This window comes from Hypomesus nipponensis, chromosome 17, assembly GCF_054491055.1.
Source record: "Hypomesus nipponensis isolate SF chromosome 17, ASM5449105v1, whole genome shotgun sequence".
NCBI lineage: Eukaryota > Metazoa > Chordata > Actinopteri > Osmeriformes > Osmeridae > Hypomesus > Hypomesus nipponensis.
The window spans coordinates 1,131,060-1,149,937 of record NC_140377.1 but is presented as its reverse complement, the minus strand read 5'-3'; the positions used below and the strand labels follow the sequence as shown (position 1 = coordinate 1,149,937).

At 51.0% G+C, this 18,878-nt stretch overlaps 1 protein-coding gene across 1 annotated transcript in view; it reads left to right on the top strand.

The window, feature by feature from the left end:
• The window catches only part of LOC146252854 (meiosis inhibitor protein 1-like), a 28,457-nt gene extending 10,697 nt beyond the window's left edge, over positions 1–17,760 (top strand). The window contains exons 20-42 of the mRNA XM_084676784.1: positions 1,594–1,783; positions 1,888–2,041; positions 2,282–2,473; positions 2,676–2,753; positions 2,846–3,008; positions 3,518–3,625; positions 4,134–4,244; positions 4,957–5,168; positions 6,423–6,507; positions 7,046–7,227; positions 8,661–8,849; positions 8,947–9,028; positions 9,330–9,436; positions 9,529–9,660; positions 11,107–11,228; positions 11,595–11,617; positions 12,667–12,790; positions 15,235–15,362; positions 15,534–15,655; positions 16,199–16,283; positions 16,882–17,063; positions 17,324–17,395; positions 17,550–17,760. Coding sequence (XP_084532910.1) covers positions 1,594–1,783; positions 1,888–2,041; positions 2,282–2,473; positions 2,676–2,753; positions 2,846–3,008; positions 3,518–3,625; positions 4,134–4,244; positions 4,957–5,168; positions 6,423–6,507; positions 7,046–7,227; positions 8,661–8,849; positions 8,947–9,028; positions 9,330–9,436; positions 9,529–9,660; positions 11,107–11,228; positions 11,595–11,617; positions 12,667–12,790; positions 15,235–15,362; positions 15,534–15,655; positions 16,199–16,283; positions 16,882–17,063; positions 17,324–17,395; positions 17,550–17,675 — 2,969 coding nt within the window. The 3' untranslated portion in view covers positions 17,676–17,760. The remainder of the gene's footprint in view (positions 1–1,593; positions 1,784–1,887; positions 2,042–2,281; positions 2,474–2,675; positions 2,754–2,845; positions 3,009–3,517; positions 3,626–4,133; positions 4,245–4,956; positions 5,169–6,422; positions 6,508–7,045; positions 7,228–8,660; positions 8,850–8,946; positions 9,029–9,329; positions 9,437–9,528; positions 9,661–11,106; positions 11,229–11,594; positions 11,618–12,666; positions 12,791–15,234; positions 15,363–15,533; positions 15,656–16,198; positions 16,284–16,881; positions 17,064–17,323; positions 17,396–17,549) is intronic.
• The last annotated feature ends 1,118 nt before the right edge of the window (positions 17,761–18,878 follow it).

Genomic DNA, 18,878 nt, shown 5'->3' with positions numbered 1-18,878 from the left:
TCACCCAGACACCACACACAGGTACTGACTCACCCAGACACCACACACAGGTACTGACTCACCCAGACACCACACACACAGGTACTGACTCACCCAGACACCACACACAGGTACTGACTCACCCAGACACCACACACACAGGTACTGACTCACCCAGACACCACACACAGGTACTGACTCACCCAGACACCACACACAGGTACTGACTCACCCAGACACCACACACAGGTACTGACTCACCCAGACACCACACACACAGGTACTGACTCACCCAGACACCACACACAGGTACTGACTTACCCAGACACCACACACACAGGTACTGACTCACCCAGACACCACACACAGGTACTGACTCACCCAGACACCACACACAGGTACTGACTCACCCAGACACCACACACACAGGTACTGACTCACCCAGACACCACACACAGGTACTGACTCACCCAGACACCACACACAGGTACTGACTCACCCAGACACCACACACACAGGTACTGACTCACCCAGACACCACACACAGGTACTGACTCACCCAGACACCACACACACAGGTACTGACTCACCCAGACACCACACACACAGGTACTGACTCCCCCAGACACCACACACACAGGTACTGACTCCCCCAGACACCACACACAGGTACTGACTCACCCAGACACCACACACAGGTACTGACTCACCCAGACACCACACACAGGTACTGACTCACCCAGACACCACACACAGGTACTGACTCACCCAGACACCACACACAGGTACTGACTCACCCAGACACCACACACAGGTACTGACTCACCCAGACACCACAGACAGGTACTGACTCACCCAGACACCACACACAGGTACTGACTCACCCAGACACCACACACAGGTACTGACTCACCCAGACACCACACACAGGTACTGACTCACCCAGACACCACACACACAGGTACTGACTCACCCAGACACCACACACAGGTACTGACTCACCCAGACACCACACACAGGTACTGACTCACCCAGACACCACACACACAGGTACTGACTCACCCAGACAGCACACACACAGGTACTGACTCACCCAGACACCACACACAGGTACTGACTCACCCAGACACCACACACAGGTACTGACTCACCCAGACACCACACACAGGTACTGACTCACCCAGACACCACACACAGGTACTGACTCACCCAGACACCACACACAGGTACTGACTCACCCAGACACCACACACACAGGTACTGACTCACCCAGACACCACACACAGGTACTGACTCACCCAGACACCACACACAGGTACTGACTCACCCAGACACCACACACACAGGTACTGACTCACCCAGACAGCACACACACAGGTACTGACTCACCCAGACACCACACACAGGTACTGACTCACCCAGACACCACACACAGGTACTGACTCACCCAGACACCACACACACAGGTACTGACTCACCCAGACACCACACACACAGGTACTGACTCACCCAGACAGCACACACAGGTACTGACTCACCCAGACAGCACACACAGGTACTGACTCACCCAGACACCACACACAGGTACTGACTCACCCCCTGTGTGTGCTCCAGACCAGGAGGAGGTGGACAGTGTGTTGGGCTGCGTGTTGCCTGCTCTGTGTGTGCGTGTGTCAGACTGGCCCTCTCTGCTGGCTGAGGCCCCGGGGCCCCACACACCCTCTGCTGGCCCCAAGGCCACCCAGCACTGCCTGCAGCACTGCCTGCTCCTGATGCTGCAGCTGGCCCTGCAGCATGGAGACAGGTACACACACTCTGAGATACGTAAATACGCACAATCCCTCTCAGGCCCATAAATACTTACGGTTTGTGTGTGTGTGTGTGTACCTCTGTGTGTGTGTGTTGCAGGCTGCTTCCTGACTCCACAGTGTTCTCCAGTGTGTGTGGGCTGCTGTGTTCAGTCCAGCAGCAGGGGCACGGCCCCCCCCTGCCCCCCTGGGGGCTCAGAGCTGCCCTCTACCTGCTGGCTGCCACTCAGGACCGCAGCCCCCCTCTCGCCTGGGTAACGCTGCTCACTCACACACAGTCTCTCTCTCCTTACCCTCGCTCGCTCGCTCCTCCCCCTCGCTCGCTCTCTCTCCTCCCGCTCTCTTGTTCTCTTGCTCTTTCTGACTGGAGGATAAAATGAATCCCTTTGTAGTATGAAATCAGATCAATTCATAAACTCTCTCTGTCTCTGCCACTCATCCTCCCCCACCCTCTGTTCATCTCTATCCCTCTCCTCCCCCCATCCTCCCTCCAGGCTCCTCTGAACAGCATCAGTAAGACCCTGGCCTCCAGCCCCAGCCTCTCCTCCCTCTACATCCATCACGCCCCCCTCCTCCACTTCCTGTACCGCTACCCTGAGCTGGCCCAGGGCTTTGGAGCCCAGGTCCTGGAGCTGTGGCTGAGCCACCAGACCAGGGAGCCAGGCGTGGCTCCAGAGCAGCCCGAGGTCAGGGAGCGTCTGGGAGCGTCTGGGAGCGTCTGGGAGAGTGTCTAGAATGTGGAGGGGGCTCACATTTGCCTATGCTTTTCCCCTTAAGGGGTTGATAAGAAACGTGTTTTTGTACAACGTTGGAAAAACAAGCATTTTTCAGACTGAAATTTACGGATTTGACCTGATTAAAACGTGATCGACCCAAACTGTTGACCAGGACCAGGACCAGGACCAGGAGAGCGCTGTCCTGCTGGCTCTGATGGAGAAGAACCCCTCAGTCATCCTGACCATGCTGGTGAGACCCTGCTCACCTACCTCACCTACCTCACCTCCACTGTCTTCCACACACTACACAGCTCCAGTTCCATCCTGCTGTCTGTGTACCAGGGCCTGGTGTGCACCAGGGAGGGGGCCCTGGCAGAGAGGGCCTTGGCCCTGCTGGAGGTGTTCCTGCAGGGCAGGGGAAGCTGTGATGCCAGCCTGGCTGCCCTCCTCCCCCCCACCCTGCTCCAGGTGCTGCAGAGACTCACCCTGGAGGGGCCAGGCCAGGGTGAGTCACACACACACATCCACTTTGTCCTCTACCCTCTCCTCCTGGCTCCTCTTCTCTGCTCCTCCTTGCCTACACCATCTGAGGAATTATCATTCATATATACTTTATATTAGCTACCCTTTAGATAAGTATTCCTGGGGGTGATGGAGCGGAGGAGAAAATGTAGATGAGGGTCTGCTTTAATCCTCCCTCTACGGGTTCATCCTGTCTGCCTGCCTTCTCTTCATATTCCCTCTACTTTTTCTTTTACATACTTCTGCTTTTATGTAATTTTATTTCTCCTCCCTTTCCCTCCCTGCTCTCTCCTCTCTCCCTCCCTGCTCTCTCCTCTCTCCCTCCCTGCTCTCTCCTCTCTCCCTCCCTGCTCTCTCCTCTCTCCCTGCTGTCTCTCTCCTCCCTCCCTCTCTCCTCTCTCCCTCCCTGCTCTCTCCTCCCTCTCCCTTCCTGCTCTTTCCCTCCTCTCCCTCCCTGCTCTCTCCTCTCTCCTTCCCTGCTCTCTCCTCCAGGTGTGGCCTCTCTCTCCCTGGTCCTGAGGCTGCTGTGTGTGACCCAGACCAGACGGGCTCCGGCTGACAGTGACACGGACGGAACCCACTTCAAGCTGCTCTACCACGGTCAGGTCACAGGGTCAGAGGTCAAGGTCACAGGCTCGTCCTAGGGGTCAAACACACTGATCTTCAGTCAGTGTCTGTGCTGCACTTCCTTACTTGTCAACTCAGTCACAGTTCTCTACCTCGCTGCAGAGGAACAAGCTCTTGTTGTAGATAAACGTGAATCTAAAAGGAAATGAATCCCCCCCCACCACCCTGCCCCAGCCAGTCAACCACCCCCCTGCCCCCCCACCCCCCTGCCCCCCACCCCCCTGCCCCCCCACCACCACCCTGCCCCCCCACTGCCCCCCCACCACCCGTAAAGCTGTGTATTGATCAGCCGGTATGACAGGTCCCCTGCAGGCTGGGACAGGATGGAGGTACAGGCTCCACAGATACTCTCTGTTCTCACTGCATGGTCATGTCATGTTCCTCTCTTTTCTGTTTCACTTTCTTCCTCTTTCACTCTCTTGGTCTTTCTCATGTCCTTGTGTGTGTGTGTGTGTGTGTGTGTGTGTGTGTGTGTGTACAGTCAGTAACTTGGCAGGGAAGTTGCAGCCCACCAACACAGAGTCTCTGCTGCCGGCCTTCACCTTCCTGCACTGCTGTCTCAGCCTGCCTCCAGCTCACTGTGGTGATGGAGGTGCCACACACGCACACACACGCACACACATGCACTCACACACATGCACACGCGCACACACATGCACACACACGCACACACATGCACACACATGCACACACACACGCATGCACACGCATGCACACACGGTCACTTTATTAGCAGACATCTATCTTTTTTTTAGCAGACATCTATCTTATCTTTTTTTTTTTTTTTTTTTTTTTTTCTTCGTGCCGACACTATATGTATATTATAATTCCAGGTTAAGAATACCAATGGAGGCTGCTGGAAATCGTTAATTAAGCTTTTGTCAGCATTTTGAGTGCAAACTTCATTTGCATTCGTACAGGTGTATTTGTGCACGTTGGGCTGGCCCTCGCAGTGGAACGACAGTTCACTGGCCACTCTGTCTGTTCGCACACCTCACAGTTGCGTATTGATCAGACAAGAAGACACGCTTATCAACTCGATTACTATTGATCAAAACAGAACGAGGATTCGGCTGTAGCCTACTCGAAACATACTATTTAGAACATATTCGCTGTCATGCACTGCACGCGTGATGAACAGCTTTTATTTGCCTTAGGCACTCTGGATTGTCATAGGCGCTCGGGAAAACGGCTTAGGCACGCGCCCAACTGTTCTCTATGCAGGAAAAACCGTGCACACACACATGGACACACTTGTTGTTCTCCTGAGTATTTACTAACTGACTGTGTCTGTCTGTCCTCAGCTGGGTCCATGTTGCTGAGCAACACTGGACTAATGAATCAACTACAAGCTATCCTCTCCTCCTCCTCCCTCTCTCCCTCCCTCTCTCCCTCCCTCTCTCCCTCCCTCTCTCCCTCCCTCTCTCCCTCCCTCTCTCCGTCCTGCGCCCTGCAGTGTCGCGCTCGCCTGCTCCTGTCCTCCCTGGTCACCCTGCAACACACACACTGCAGCCAGGTACAGCAACACACACACACTGCACGCTACACACCACACAGTCACCACAAGAAGCTTGCATGCTACACACACTCACTGCTTAAACAGACTGCACACACACACACACACACACACACACACACAGGAGTGTTCCAGGCTGCAGCACAAGAAAGCCATATCGTCATGGATACTGGCAGATCTCTCCAGTGTCTAGGGTCTCAGCTAAAACCCTCATTTACAAACTCAGTTTGTAAGTCTCCACAGCCCAGATCCTCTCACACACAGCTCTCCCAGATCCTCTCTCACACAGCTCTCCCAGGTCCTCTCTCACACAGCTCTCCCAGGTCCTCTCTCACACAGCTCTCCCAGGTCCTCTCACACAGCTCTCCCAGGTCCTCTCTCACACAGCTCTCCCAGGTCCTCTCACACAGCTCTCCCAGGTCCTCTCACACACAGCTCTCCCAGGTCCTCTCTCACACAGCTCTCCCAGGTCCTCTCTCTCACAGCTCTCCCAGGTCCTCTCACACAGCTCTCCCAGGTCCTCTCTCACACAGCTCTCCCAGGTCCTCTCACACAGCTCTCCCAGGTCCTCTCTCACACAGCTCTCCCAGGTCCTCTCACACAGCTCTCCCAGGTCCTCTCTCACACAGCTCTCCCAGGTCCTCTCACACACAACTCTCCCAGGTCCTCTCTCTCACAGCTCTCCCAGATCCTCTCACACACAACTCTCCCAGGTCCTCTCTCTCACAGCTCTCCCAGATCCTCTCACACAGCTCTCCCAGATCCTCTCACACAGCTCTCCCAGGTCCTCTGATCTGGGTTTGTATTTACGCCAGCCTGGGAGATAATGAAGCAGATCACAAAGTTAGGGGTTCTGTAGTTGGTTCTGTGGGGCCAGATCGACTGATCAACACTCATTTGAAATGATTCTTTTAGCAGTTTTGAAGCAATGTCTTCTCGTTCTCCTACTGACTGGAACACAGAACCCAGAGTGTTCTCCTACTGACTGGAACACAGAACCCAGAGTTCTCAGACACGGTGTCTTATATAGATTTCTGCTCCCCCTCATGCATGACTCACACAAAGTGGATCTGTGCTGCGTGGCCTTTTTTGTGACAAAATATTTTGTTGCGTCCCTGGAGTGTGTTGTGCTCTGTGCTGTTGCTGTGGTGAAGGTGTTGCGTAGTGTGGTATTGCTTTGTACTGTATTAGGTTGTGGTGTATGGCATTGTGTTCTGTGTTGTTGAGTTATTGTGTTGTTATTGTGTTGTTCAGGTCCACAGGAGAATCAGTGTGAACCTGGAGAGTATGGTCCAGACTCTGCTCTGCAGGAAGGTCCACACACACACTCTGCTGCTGGGTAACTACACAACTACTACTGGGTCTACAACTACACAACTTGTTAAACATCCACTGGCTAACTATCTTAACTAACCACTGGATCATTTCTAACTAGAGATGACTAGCCCAACTCAACTCCTATTGGGTGAGCATCTCTATTGCTTCACTGCCATGTGAGCAGTGTTTTAACTGGTGCAGGACCTGAGATAGGAGCTCTCCTCTCTCTGTCTCTCTTCTCTCTCTCTCTCTCTCTCTCTCTCTCTCTCTCTCTCTCTCTCTCTCTCTCTCCTCTCTCTGGCTCTCCTCTCTCTGTCTCTTCTCTCTCTCTCTCTCTCTCTCTCTCTCTCTCCTCTCTCTCTCTCCTCTCTCTGGCTCTCCTCTCTCTCTGTCTCTCCTCTCTCTCTCTCTGGCTCTCTCTCTGGCTCTCTTCATCATTACATTATCATCTTCATCATTACAACAATGTGATATCAAATTCTACATCACCTTTTCCTCTCATCCCTCCTCCTCTCATCCCTCCTCCTTCTCCTCTCATCCCTCCTTCTCCTCTCTCCCAGCCAGCTCTCTGAAGCTGCTGCAGGCAGTGCTGGATGTGGATGTGTCCTCAGAGCTGCTGGATGTGGCTGTGGGCTCGGGGTCTGGCTCCAGGCCTGTAGGGAGCGCTGACAGCTGTCTCTACCCCCTGGGCTCCTCTGGGGCCCTGCGCCTGGCCACTGCTCTCTACAGCCTGCTGCTGCAGGTACTCCACACACACACACACACACACACTCATACACACACACATATACACCCAGTCATACAGACAAGCATGCTTCACACATGCATATGTATTCCTGTATGCGCACACACACACAAGGCTATGGGGGAGAGACACACAAGTGCAGATGCTCGTGCACACATACACACAAACATACACATACATACCACTGCTCTACTGGGTTCAGAGATCTGTAGCTACAGAGAAGAAAGGAGGAGGGAGAGGAGGAGGAAGAGGAGGAGGAGAGAGAGGAGGAGGGGGAAGAGGAGGAGGGAGAGGAGGAGGAAGAGGAGGAGGGAGGGGAAGAGGAGGGAGAGGAGGAGGGAGAGATGTTCTAATGTGTCCAGAGATCTGAGGTTATAGAGCATACAGTGCTATAAGCCTCCTCTTCCCTCTCTCCTCTCCATCCTCCACTCCTCTCCTTTCCATGTCATCCCCTTATCCCTCTCTCTCTCCTGTCTTCTCCTTATCTTCTCTCTGTCTCTCTGGCCTTCTGCTCTACAGCTGTCTGGCCCTGCAGACTATTTCAGGTGTGTGCTCAGTGTGGCCTGTCAGGGGAGGACAACACATTATTAACCCCCTCTCTCTCTCTCTCTCTCTCTCTCTCTCTCTCTCTCTCTCTCTCTCTCTCTCTCTCTCTCTCTCTCTCTCTCTCTCTCTCTCTCTCTCTCTCTCTCTCTCTCTCTCTCTCTCTCTCTCTCTCTCTCTCTCTCTCTCTCTCTCTCTCTCTCTCTCTCTCTCTCTCTCTCTCTCTCTCTCTCTCTCTCTCTCTCTCTCTCTCTCTCTCTCTCTCTCTCTCTCTCTCTCTCTCTCTCTCTCTCTCTCTCTCTCTCTCTCTCTCTCTCTCTCTCTCTCTCTCTCTCTCTCTCTCTCTCTCTCTCTCTCTCTCTCTCTCTCTCTCTCTCTCTCTCTCTCTCTCTCTCTCTCTCTCTCTCTCTCTCTCTCTCTCTCTCTCTCTCTCTCTCTCTCTCTCTCTCTCTCTCTCTCTCTCTCTCTCTCTCTCTCTCTCTCTCTCTCTCTCTCTCTCTCTCTCTCTCTCTCTCTCTCTCTCTCTCTCTCTCTCTCTCTCTCTCTCTCTCTCTCTCTCTCTCTCTCTCTCTCTCTCTCTCTCTCTCTCTCTCTCTCTCTCTCTCTCTCTCTCTCTCTCTCTCTCTCTCTCTCTCTCTCTCTCTCTCTCTCTCTCTCTCTCTCTCTCTCTCTCTCTCTCTCTCTCTCTCTCTCTCTCTCTCTCTCTCTCTCTCTCTCTCTCTCTCTCTCTCTCTCTCTCTCTCTCTCTCTCTCTCTCTCTCTCTCTCTCTCTCTCTCTCTCTCTCTCTCTCTCTCTCTCTCTCTCTCTCTCTCTCTCTCTCTCTCTCTCTCTCTCTCTCTCTCTCTCTCTCTTTCTCTCTCTCTTTCTCCTTTCTCTACCTCTCCAGATCAATGTGCCTTCTCTCTCATCTCTCTATTTTTATTTCTCCCTCCCTTTATCTCCTCCCACTGTTCCTGTCATCACTCCCACTTTTGACTCCATGGTCATGTGCATATATATGTTTCTCACTCATGTCGGTCTAAGTAGGTTTGCATGTCTTGGCTTGCTCTCTCTCTTCCTCCATCAAACACCTTCACACTTTTGTTTCCTTATATAACTGAATAACCCCCCCCCCCCCCATCTCTGTCAACACCTCCTCTCTCTGACCTCCCTTTCCATACCCTCCCCTCCAGAGGCAGCACGTGGTGCTCAGGGTGTCTGTGGGCTGTCTGGGTTCTCTACTGGCCTACCTGCAGAGGAGGAGTCCTCTCACAGGTACTAACTCTGTCTGACAGTGATGTAGGCTTGTCTATAGAGGTGAGAAAAAGGAGCACTGATGATCTTAGACTGCCTGATACTTTTCTCTGTCTCTGTCAGTTTAATTCACTCTTTCAATTTCTCCTTTCCCTTCTTTCTCTCTCTCCCTTTCTCTCCCTCTCTCTCTCTCTTTCTCCCTCTCTCTCCCCCTGTCTCTCTCTCTCTCCCCCTGTCTCTCTCTCTCTCCCCCTGTCTCCCTCTCTCCCCCTCCCTCTCTCTCTCTCTCCTTCTCCCTCTCTCCCCCTCTGCCCGTCTCTAGCCCAGCATGTGGTGTGCCAGCCCTGGTGTCGTCTCCTCCTCCACTCTCTCCTCCACTCTGGAGAAACCTGCCTGCTACACCCTGCCAGTCTCACCCTGCTCTGCCTGGTAGCACACACACACACACACACACACACACACACACACACCACACACACACCAATGTTACCAGGCTGAGCAGGGTGTGTGTGTGCGTGCAGCTGGTGGCAGCAGGCAGCAGTGTGGTGATGTGGGAGCCAGACCTGAGAAAGGTGCTGGACGCCGTGGAGACAAGAGGACTGGAGGAGCTGGGGGAGCAGAGCACACAGGCTCTCTCTCTGCTGCTCACACAGGTACACACACACACACTCTGCTGCTCACACAGGTACACACACACACACACACTCTGCTGCTCACACAGGTACACACACACACACACACACTCTGCTGCTCACACAGGTACACACACACACTCTGCTGCTCACACAGGTACACACACACACACTCTGCTGCTCACACAGGTACACACACACACACACACACTCTGCTGCTCACACAGGTACACACACACACTCTGCTGCTCACACAGGTACACACACACACACACACTCTGCTGCTCACACAGGTACACACACACACACACATTCTGCTGCTCACACAGGTACACACACACACACACACTCTGCTGCTCACACAGGTACACACAAGTATACACACACTTACAGTACACGCAGTCGTAGTCTCTTCCACAGTGTGTCCAGACAGGAAACAGTGCTTCATTAAGTCCCTCTCACTGCCTGTCTTCAGAGTGACAGGAAGTCCCTCACTGCCTGTCTTCAGAGTGACAGGAAGTCCCTCACTGCCTGTCTTCAGAGTGAAAGGAAGTGACAGTGTTCTGGACAGGAAGTGACAGTGTTCTGGAACATTTTCTCTCCCTCCTCACCATCTTCTGCTGTTTGTTGCGTTTCCTTTGTGCCTCACAGACAGAGCTGTGATGTGTGTGTGTGTGTTTAAGAGAGAGGGAGAGAGATAGAGACTAGATGTGTGAGTGAGACCAGGGGTTGTTGGATCAAAGATGATCTCATGGGAGATTGTTCTTATTTAAACCTCTCACAGCTTCTATCACCACCAAGCTCCTGTCTGTCATCTCTCTGTCGTCCCCTCTCTCTCTCTCTCTCTGTCTCTCTCTTTGTCTCTCTCTCTTGTTTAACCCTAAACCGTTCTCTCTTTCTACTCAATTGGTTTTCCTCTTCCTCTCCCCCTGTCCTCTTCCTCTCCTCTTCCTCTCCTTCTCCTCTCCCTCTCCTCTTCCTCTCCTCACCCTCTCCTCTTCCTCTCCTCTTCCTCTCCTTCTCCTCTCCCTCTCCTCTTCCTCTCCTCACCCTCTCCTCTTCCTCTCCTCCCCCTCTCCTCCCCCTCTCCTCCCCCTCTCCTCTTCCTCTCCTCCCCCTCTCCTCTCCCCCGCTCCCTCTCCTCCCCTTCTCCTCCCCCTCTCCTCCCCCTCTCCCTCTCCTCTTCCTCTCCTCCCCTCTCCTCTTCCTCCCCTCTCCTCTTCCTCTCCTCCCCTCTCCTCTTCCTCCCCTCTCCTCTTCCTCTCCTCCCCTCTCCTCTTCCTCCCCTCTCCTCCCCCTCTCCTCCCCCTCTCCTCCCCCTCTCCTCTTCCTCTCCTCCCCCTCTCCCTCTCCTCTTCCTCTCCTCTCCTCTTCCTCCCCTCTCCTCTTCCTCTCCTCCCCTCTCCTCTTCCTCCCCTCTCCTCTTCCTCTCCTCCCCTCTCCTCTTCCTCTTCCTCTCCTCCCCAGCTCCAGAGCAGTGTCCTCCACCCCCCACCATCTGAGGAACAGAGAGTCCGGGCTGACGCTCTCATGGAGTCCCTGCCCTCACTGCCCCCCTCTCACCTCCATCTGCTGACCACCAGCCTTCTGTATCCTTCACACACACACACACACACACACACACACACACATGAAAGAAAGCAAGAGAGAGAGAGCGAGGTAGCTTGAGAGAGAGAGGTAGCAAGAGAGGGATCAATAGTAGATGAGAGAGAGGTATCAAGATCACTGAAGTGATATATATAAGAAGTGCTAGCGCCACTTACTAGTATCAATCTTTACTGATTACAGGCCGTGGATATAATCTGAGTCAATCTGTTCATCCCTCAGAAAATAATATTTACTTTGCCTCACAACATCTCTCTGTCGTCTTTCTGAGCTGTAGACAGTTGTATATACACACACACAGCCCCTATAGAAGCTGTCTCATATCCAGAATCTTTAACCCTGCAGCACAGGCACATTGAAGAGCTCTCCAGCTGCCTGTCTGCTTGCACTGTGAGGATGAACACTTCTACTGCAAGAGGATGAACTGGCGTACAGTTTGGATGGAATCAAATCATTTACACATCATTTCGCATTGTGATGTTTTCCATTTATTTGTCTTGATTTTGCTCTCAAGAAGCCTTTTCTGAAGACTTGCCATAGAAGACTATTTTTTTTACAAGTAGTCTAGCACAGCAACGTATTTTCCCTCACATGAATGAATAAATCATTAAAACGTATTTGAGAAAGATATTTATATATTGTTATTTGTATTTGTATAGCATGTGTTCTAGTCTTATATGTTACGGTATAGTTCACGATACGTTACGCCGGTGGACTTGAGATCGTAGGAGAGTGATTGACCGCTATGACGAGGCTGTGTGTCTCTCTAAATATTCCGTGCGGAAACTACATCATCCTTCCTCCCACATCGCTAGCTGTCATTTGGCCAAGTCAGTAGCCGGTATGACCCGTGGCGCACAAGGACTGGAGCAAACGAGTAGTGTACGTAAATTAACGATTCAAATGCTACATTGTCACTTGAGGATTGTAACGAGCAATCAAATGCTCGGCTACGTACATTTTTTATCTCAATGAGAAAAGTAAAAGCGTGACAAATCGCTTATCGTATTGAGGAAGTGATCGTTAACGTTCCGTGGGGTGATTTCTTTTTATTTGATTTTTTTTTTACTTCACGGTGAGTGATGAGTTTTTGTCAAATGCCTAGTCGCCACAAGCTGACCGCATCTATCGCATGTATGGCCATCACCGATGCTAAATAGATGCGTTGGTATTGCAAATCAATTTAAGATGAGTAACTTTAAAATCGATCGAATTCAAATCTCAAAGTAGTAATCAATTCCCTAACTAATTGGAGGAATGTTTCGTGATCGACAAACAAATCTGTTTAATTTTTAGGTATAGCCTACATAACGTCTTTGTAAACGGTTCTGTCGTGTGAATTTCCTCTTCAGTATCAAAAGTAGCCTGTGTTTTGTAGATGTGAGGGTAAGCAGTGTGGATGCCCCTAAACTCATCCACTAGGCAAAGCATGCAGCAGGGCTGTGGAGGGGTCAGAGTTGGGCATAGTCAATCATTCACATTGGTTGGATAAGGAATGCTATCAAATCGCGGGTGCCCAGTACCACTGGAGGAGTACGAAAAGATGGTAAGATGAGTAGGTCGACTCCACCGCTGGAGAGCCATGATGTGTCAAATCTGACAGCCTGGATTCCCACACCAGGCTAGGAGGAGGATAGGATCACGTAGTTTATTATTGTTACTCAGTGTGATGTTCTTCCATAAGGTTCGTGTTTACCTGGGCTTTAGCCTAACTGCAGGAGAAAGGGTTTAATGCAATAAGGCTAGAGGTCGTTTCATTTCGGAGTCGGCGTTGGAGAAGCAGTTGCTACGGGGAGGGTTGTGCTAATGGCCTTGACACACTACAGTTCCCATATTTGTGTCTCAAGGCCAGTGCGGCTATGGTTGAACGGATCTTCAGTGTGATCAGTGCTCTACCGTGGATTACTCCAATCCGTAACGGTCTCATTCGTCTGTTTTACACCGCCCGCTGATGGGATTCCGAGGCCGTAACAGTCATTTACTCCGTAATATCTGAAATAATACCTTAATGGATTGTGATGCTAATTGATGACTGTAAGCGGTCGACTTTATGGTCTTATTCCACGTTATTGATTTTCCTTCAAGCTGCCCCACACACACACAACCTTCTAAAACCTGAATTCCAAGCTGGGGTGGACAATGTGCTGTCGGCCTGTTGATTGGGTTCAACAGTAAGTTGATGACCTTGCTTCTTGCAACCGGCTCCAACCAAATGTGCTGTAGGCCTATTACCCACCGACTGAATTAGCATATGAATGAAATGATGTTCTCTGCCGGTGTTGGAGTTGGAGGTTAGGCTACTGGGAGCTTTTCACATCATTTACTTTATCGTTTTTAAGTGGAGATACTTGTCTGAGGAAAAAAAGACGGAAAGCAGCTTCAGATATCTGTTCTCGGTACTCCTCTGATACAGCCAGCGCTCTTCTGGCTTCTCGTTTCTGCAGACGAATATCCCTGGAAAACGTCTCCAGTACCGGTGATGAAAGGTTGGAGCGGGTTACACTCACAGTTTATACATATAGCCGACACTTTTATCCCAAGCGACGTACAAATAATGCATGTTACCAGGGGAGCGGGGGTCGTTTTAAACCTGTGCGGTGGAGATGCATGGCAGATTATGCTCGAGACTTCGGCGGGAGTGTCTTTGGGGATTGGAAGAATGGTGATCTGATCCCAGATTTCATTTCCTTCAAGCCTTCTAAATGAATCGATATCAATTATGTAGCTCCTTTCGACCCCCTGGACCACCAGGACCTGTACCAGGTCTGTACTTAAGGAGTTTGTTCTTCTCTCTCTCCCTTTCTCTTCTTCTAGAGAAACAAACACCAGGGCCTGCTCCCAGATCAGTATTTTTACTCAGAGAAAAAGCCCTCCTTGAGACCAGGTAGGTTACGTTACAATGCAGCAAAGCCTAACCTGCCAGTCTATGACTTCAGACAAGGTGTTCCTGTAGTGTTGAGGCTAGCCTGCTGGTCCAGACATCAGTATAACTTCAGACAGTGCTAGACTGCTGGTCTATACATCAGTATGTATGACTTCAGACAGTGCTGCTGTGGTGTTGAGGCTCAGATATCACTGCTCTGTCAGGAGGAATCTTAACAGTGGACATCAAGCATCACTGGTGATCATTCTCTTTCTGATTCGTTTTTTTCAGACTATTCTGTCTCTTCCCAGCTGTTGCCTGTGTCTTTCATTCACCCTTGGCTTGTCCTTGGCAAATCCAAATGACATTCACCAGGAATCCTGCTAGCCCCTTCAGGTCCTGGGCAGGCTCCCTCTTCCTCCATCCTCTCATTCCTCCTCTCGTTCGTCCATCTCTCCGCTCCCCCTTTTTCCTCACTCACTTTCATTATTCTGTCTCCCCCTCTCATTCGCCCTCTCCTCGTGTCTCTCATTCTCTCTCTTTGTTCCTACCTGGGTTGGCTATTACCATCGATGGAGGCCTAGCTGAATTATGCATATCTTGTATGTTTTATCGACATGGTTTTCTCCTCTCCACACATCGCTTTTCGACTAACGGTTTCTTTCAAACCGCCTCTCATCCAATATTCATCTGGTGGGGGGGGCTATTTTTAGGGCTTTTATTTATCTTCTCACTCACCCCCCCCCTTCCATCTGGTTCAAATGTATTAACAAGCTCGGGGGGGTAGGAGAGAGGAACTTAGAGAGAATGTCGAGGCGTCCCAGTCCCAAAGCTGGGAGAGGATGGAGTGAGTGTGTGAGAGACCAGGGAGAGAGGGGGAGAGGGGGAGAGGGAGGAAGAGAGAGAGGAAGAGAGGAAAAGAGCGCGTGGAAGTACAAGATCGAGGAAAGCGATGGTGACAGAGTTGAAAAAGTTATTTGGGGGTGTTTCGATGCATCAGGGTTTTGAAGGAGAGAGAGAGATTCGTCACTGTCAGGTCTGCAGCGTGCTGTGCAGCGGCTCAAAGACACATTGTACCTGAAACTGAAATTGACAGTTAACCTTGCCCTCTCTACCATGTGTGTTAGCAGAGTGCCTCTCTGTCGCCCCCTGCTTGCCATGCTGAGTGTGTGCTCTGTGTTCCTGCTGGTGGTGGCCTCAGCCTCTGCAGATCCAGACACACACAGACACAGACATGACTCCAACCTGGAGATCTGTATCCTCTTACACACTGTGTGTGTGTGTGTGTCGACAATCTACTACTACTAGCTGTGGTTCCTTGTGTGTGTGTTACCCTGTGTATGAGTGTTACCCTGTGTATGAGTGTGTGTTTGTGTGTGTGCACAGTCCTGTGTGTGTTACTGTCATCCTTACCCCCTCCTGCCAGACAAGCGCCTGTTTGAGACGAAGAGGAAGGATCAGTTGAACGCCCTGAAGAACCTGGTGGAGCTGAATGACATCAACCAGCAGTACAAGATCATAGACATCATGCTCAAAGGCTTGTTCAAGGTACTGGCTGGGCCGGGCCCTGCCTCAGGCCTGGACACACACACACACACACACACACACACACACACACACACACACACACACACAGGGCTATGGACCAGGGTTGTCACTGGCAGGCCTTCCTCAGTGTAGATTGTAACAATGGGACTGATTCGGAAAACGGTACCATCATTTAGTCTAGAAATCTATAACATCTGAACATTCATTGGAAGTTTAAGCCTTTTGTGATTGCATGAGTAGAATCCCATCGTTGGGTACAGAACATCCTGCTGATTGAGGCTGGGGTTGATTAGCTCTGACGGTTATTGACACGATTATTATATTGTTGTGTGTTGATGCTGGAGTAGCAGTCTGCTGGAGGCTGCTGTCCTCCAGGTCTGTTTGCCCCTCATGGATGACCTGCAGTACATACAGTATCAAGCCACCCTCAGCGTCAGCGTTGGTGTTGTGCTTCTCTGTGTGTGTGTGTGTGTGTGTGTTTCTCTGTGTGTGTGTGTGTGTGTGTTTCTCTGTGTGTGTGTGTTTCTCTGTGTGTGTGTGTAGGTACTGGAGGATTCCAGAGCGATCCTAATTGCAGCCAACATGCAGCCTGATGACCCATTCCCCATGGACGACAAGATCAAAGAAGGTCAGGCTGCTCCCTCTCCTAACCTCTCTTCACTTTCCTCACCTCCTCCTTCCTTTCCTCTCCACGCCTGTCCTCTCCTTTCCTCCCCTCCTTCTCTCACTCGATATTAATGCAGTTTGTCTTCTGCCTGCTCCTGTGCCTGGCTCTCATCCCCCTCTCCCTCCGTCTCCTTGATCATTGGCTCTCTCTCTCTGTTAAGTCCTTTCCTCCAGTGTGTCGTCTGACACAGCCCCATCCTCTCTGTTGTGTCAAAGTGTCCGAGCCTGCTCCCATATTATTTCAACCATCTCCCATCCATCCACCCGCCTTCCCTCCCCCCACCACCATTCTCTCTCTCTCTCTCTCTCTCTCTCTCTCTCTCTCTCTCCATCTCTAGTTCTCATTTTAGCCTGGCAGCTTCTAAGGTTCAGGATTGTGTCTATTCGTGTACATGACATGTTTCGCAGATTCCTTCTCACTGCTGCAAATCATTAATCTCCTTCTCTCCCTTCCCCACCTCTTTCTTTCTCTCCCATCCTCTCTCCCTCGCTATCTCCCCTTGGCCACCTATCTCTATACCCCCCCCCCATCCCACTCCCCCCCCTCCGGCCCCCTCTAGCCTACTCCCATGTGGTGGAGAACACGGCGTTCTTCGGAGATGTGGCGTTGCGGTTCCCCCGCATCGTCCACCATTACTACGACCGCAACTCTGACTGGGGGGGGCTGCTGCGCTGGGGGCTGCGCTTCTGCAACCTCACGGGGGTCTTCACTGGGGGGGCACACCAGCACGTGCTCACACTGGTGAGAATGAGGGGGGGGGGGGTGTTTGCACAGGAATACAGTCTATTCAGTGGACCCAAAACTTTGTTGCATACTGTGAGGGTAGCACAGGTGAGGGTAGCACAGGTGAGGGTAGCACAGGTGAGCGTAGCACAGGTGAGGGTAGCACAGGTGAGGGTAGCACAGGACAGCCCTTTTCTACTCCTGCTCATGTATATCTTCTACCCCTCTCTTTCCTCCCTTCCTCCCCCTTCCTCTCTTTCCTCCCTCCTATGTGTCAGATGTCGCAGGAGCTGGGAATAGCAGAGAAATCACCTGACTTCACCAACCCCTACCGCACGGAGAGAGACGATGTGAGTCCTGCTCTGAGTAGCTCTCAGCCTCACCAAGCACCTCTCTGGCTGTTCCAGATCCTACCCTACCTCTCCTGACAGCACACACACGCCCGCAAGTACCTACACGGAAACACTCCTTCAACTCTCACACCCACTCCTCTCCCTGTTCCAGGTGCTTCACACTGCGGAGGCCTTTCAGAAGATCCTGAGGGAGGAGGAGAAGAGGAGGAGGAAGGAGGAGAAGAGGAAAGAGATCAGAAAAGGCCCACGCATCTCTCGCTCCCGCACTGAGCTATGAGACTGTACCTCAACATCTTGGGAGCATGGGAGGAGGAGAGAGGGGGAGGAGAGGAGGAGCAGAGGAGTGGAGAGGTAGGGGGAAGGAGAGGAGGAGGAGGAGCAGAGGAGTGGAGAGGTAGGGGGAAGGAGAGGAGGAGCAGAGGAGTGGAGAGGTAGGGGGAAGGAGAGGAGGAGCAGAGGAGTGGAGAGGTAGGGGGAAGGAGAGGAGGAGGAGCAGAGGGGGGAGGAGAGAACGTTTGAAGGAATAGCCTTGAGAGGCAGAGGGGGGAGAGTTAACTAATGAGCTCTGTCCAGCAGGACACAGGAACGAATATAGTCCAGGAGCCTTCTGTAGAAGGGGATTTGAAAAGGGAAAATCATTTTGATAACTTGATTACAAATAAATGTACTTTGGAATATAATTCATTTGAATATGATGAATTGACAAGAACAACTTCAAATACAGATTGCTATGTGTTATGATGTTTAAACTTTACAATACACTGTATTATCATACACTACAAGCACTGACTTCATTCAATATAGCCTCAATTTGTACAGAAGAATGTATTTGGTTTACCCATACAGCCAAGCTTAAAATACAATGCTTGGAAATAGGTATTTTTGCTGAATTCATTCATATTTTTGTCCCCTTTCTGTCAGTTGTTAGTTGTAATTATGATATTTTGCTGTGATTGATGGTCCGGTGTGCGATCTGTGCCTGACAGTGTGCGCACGCTCCCGGCCTTCTCTGAGGTAGACTTCAAAACACCTCGTTGTGTGTCTGAAAAGGTGGTTTATCTGGCAGCTGGGTGTGGATGACAGTGTGTGTGTGTTTGTTCTTAAAGTCTGTATAAAAGAATTAAACATGTTTTACCAAAGCTGAGGAGGGAGAGAATGACTGTATCACGAGCTACTGTAAGTATAGTCCATTGCCTGTCAACATCTATCTTCATTAGAACATTTAAGTGTTGTCGAATTATCCTGGCTTAATTCAGGCATCAAATAGGCCTAATATAGATGATCCCCTCATGTTAATGAATTGGTTTTAAGATTTCCCTGTCATTCATGGTGCAGCAAATCCATATTTCAAAGGTAACGATATATTGCATTTCAAGAAATGGTGGCGATATTTGAGACAGTTTTGTAAATGCGACTGTTATTTGTATATTTAAAGAAATTATAATTGCTGAGATGTTATCACATGATAATAAACAAGCCT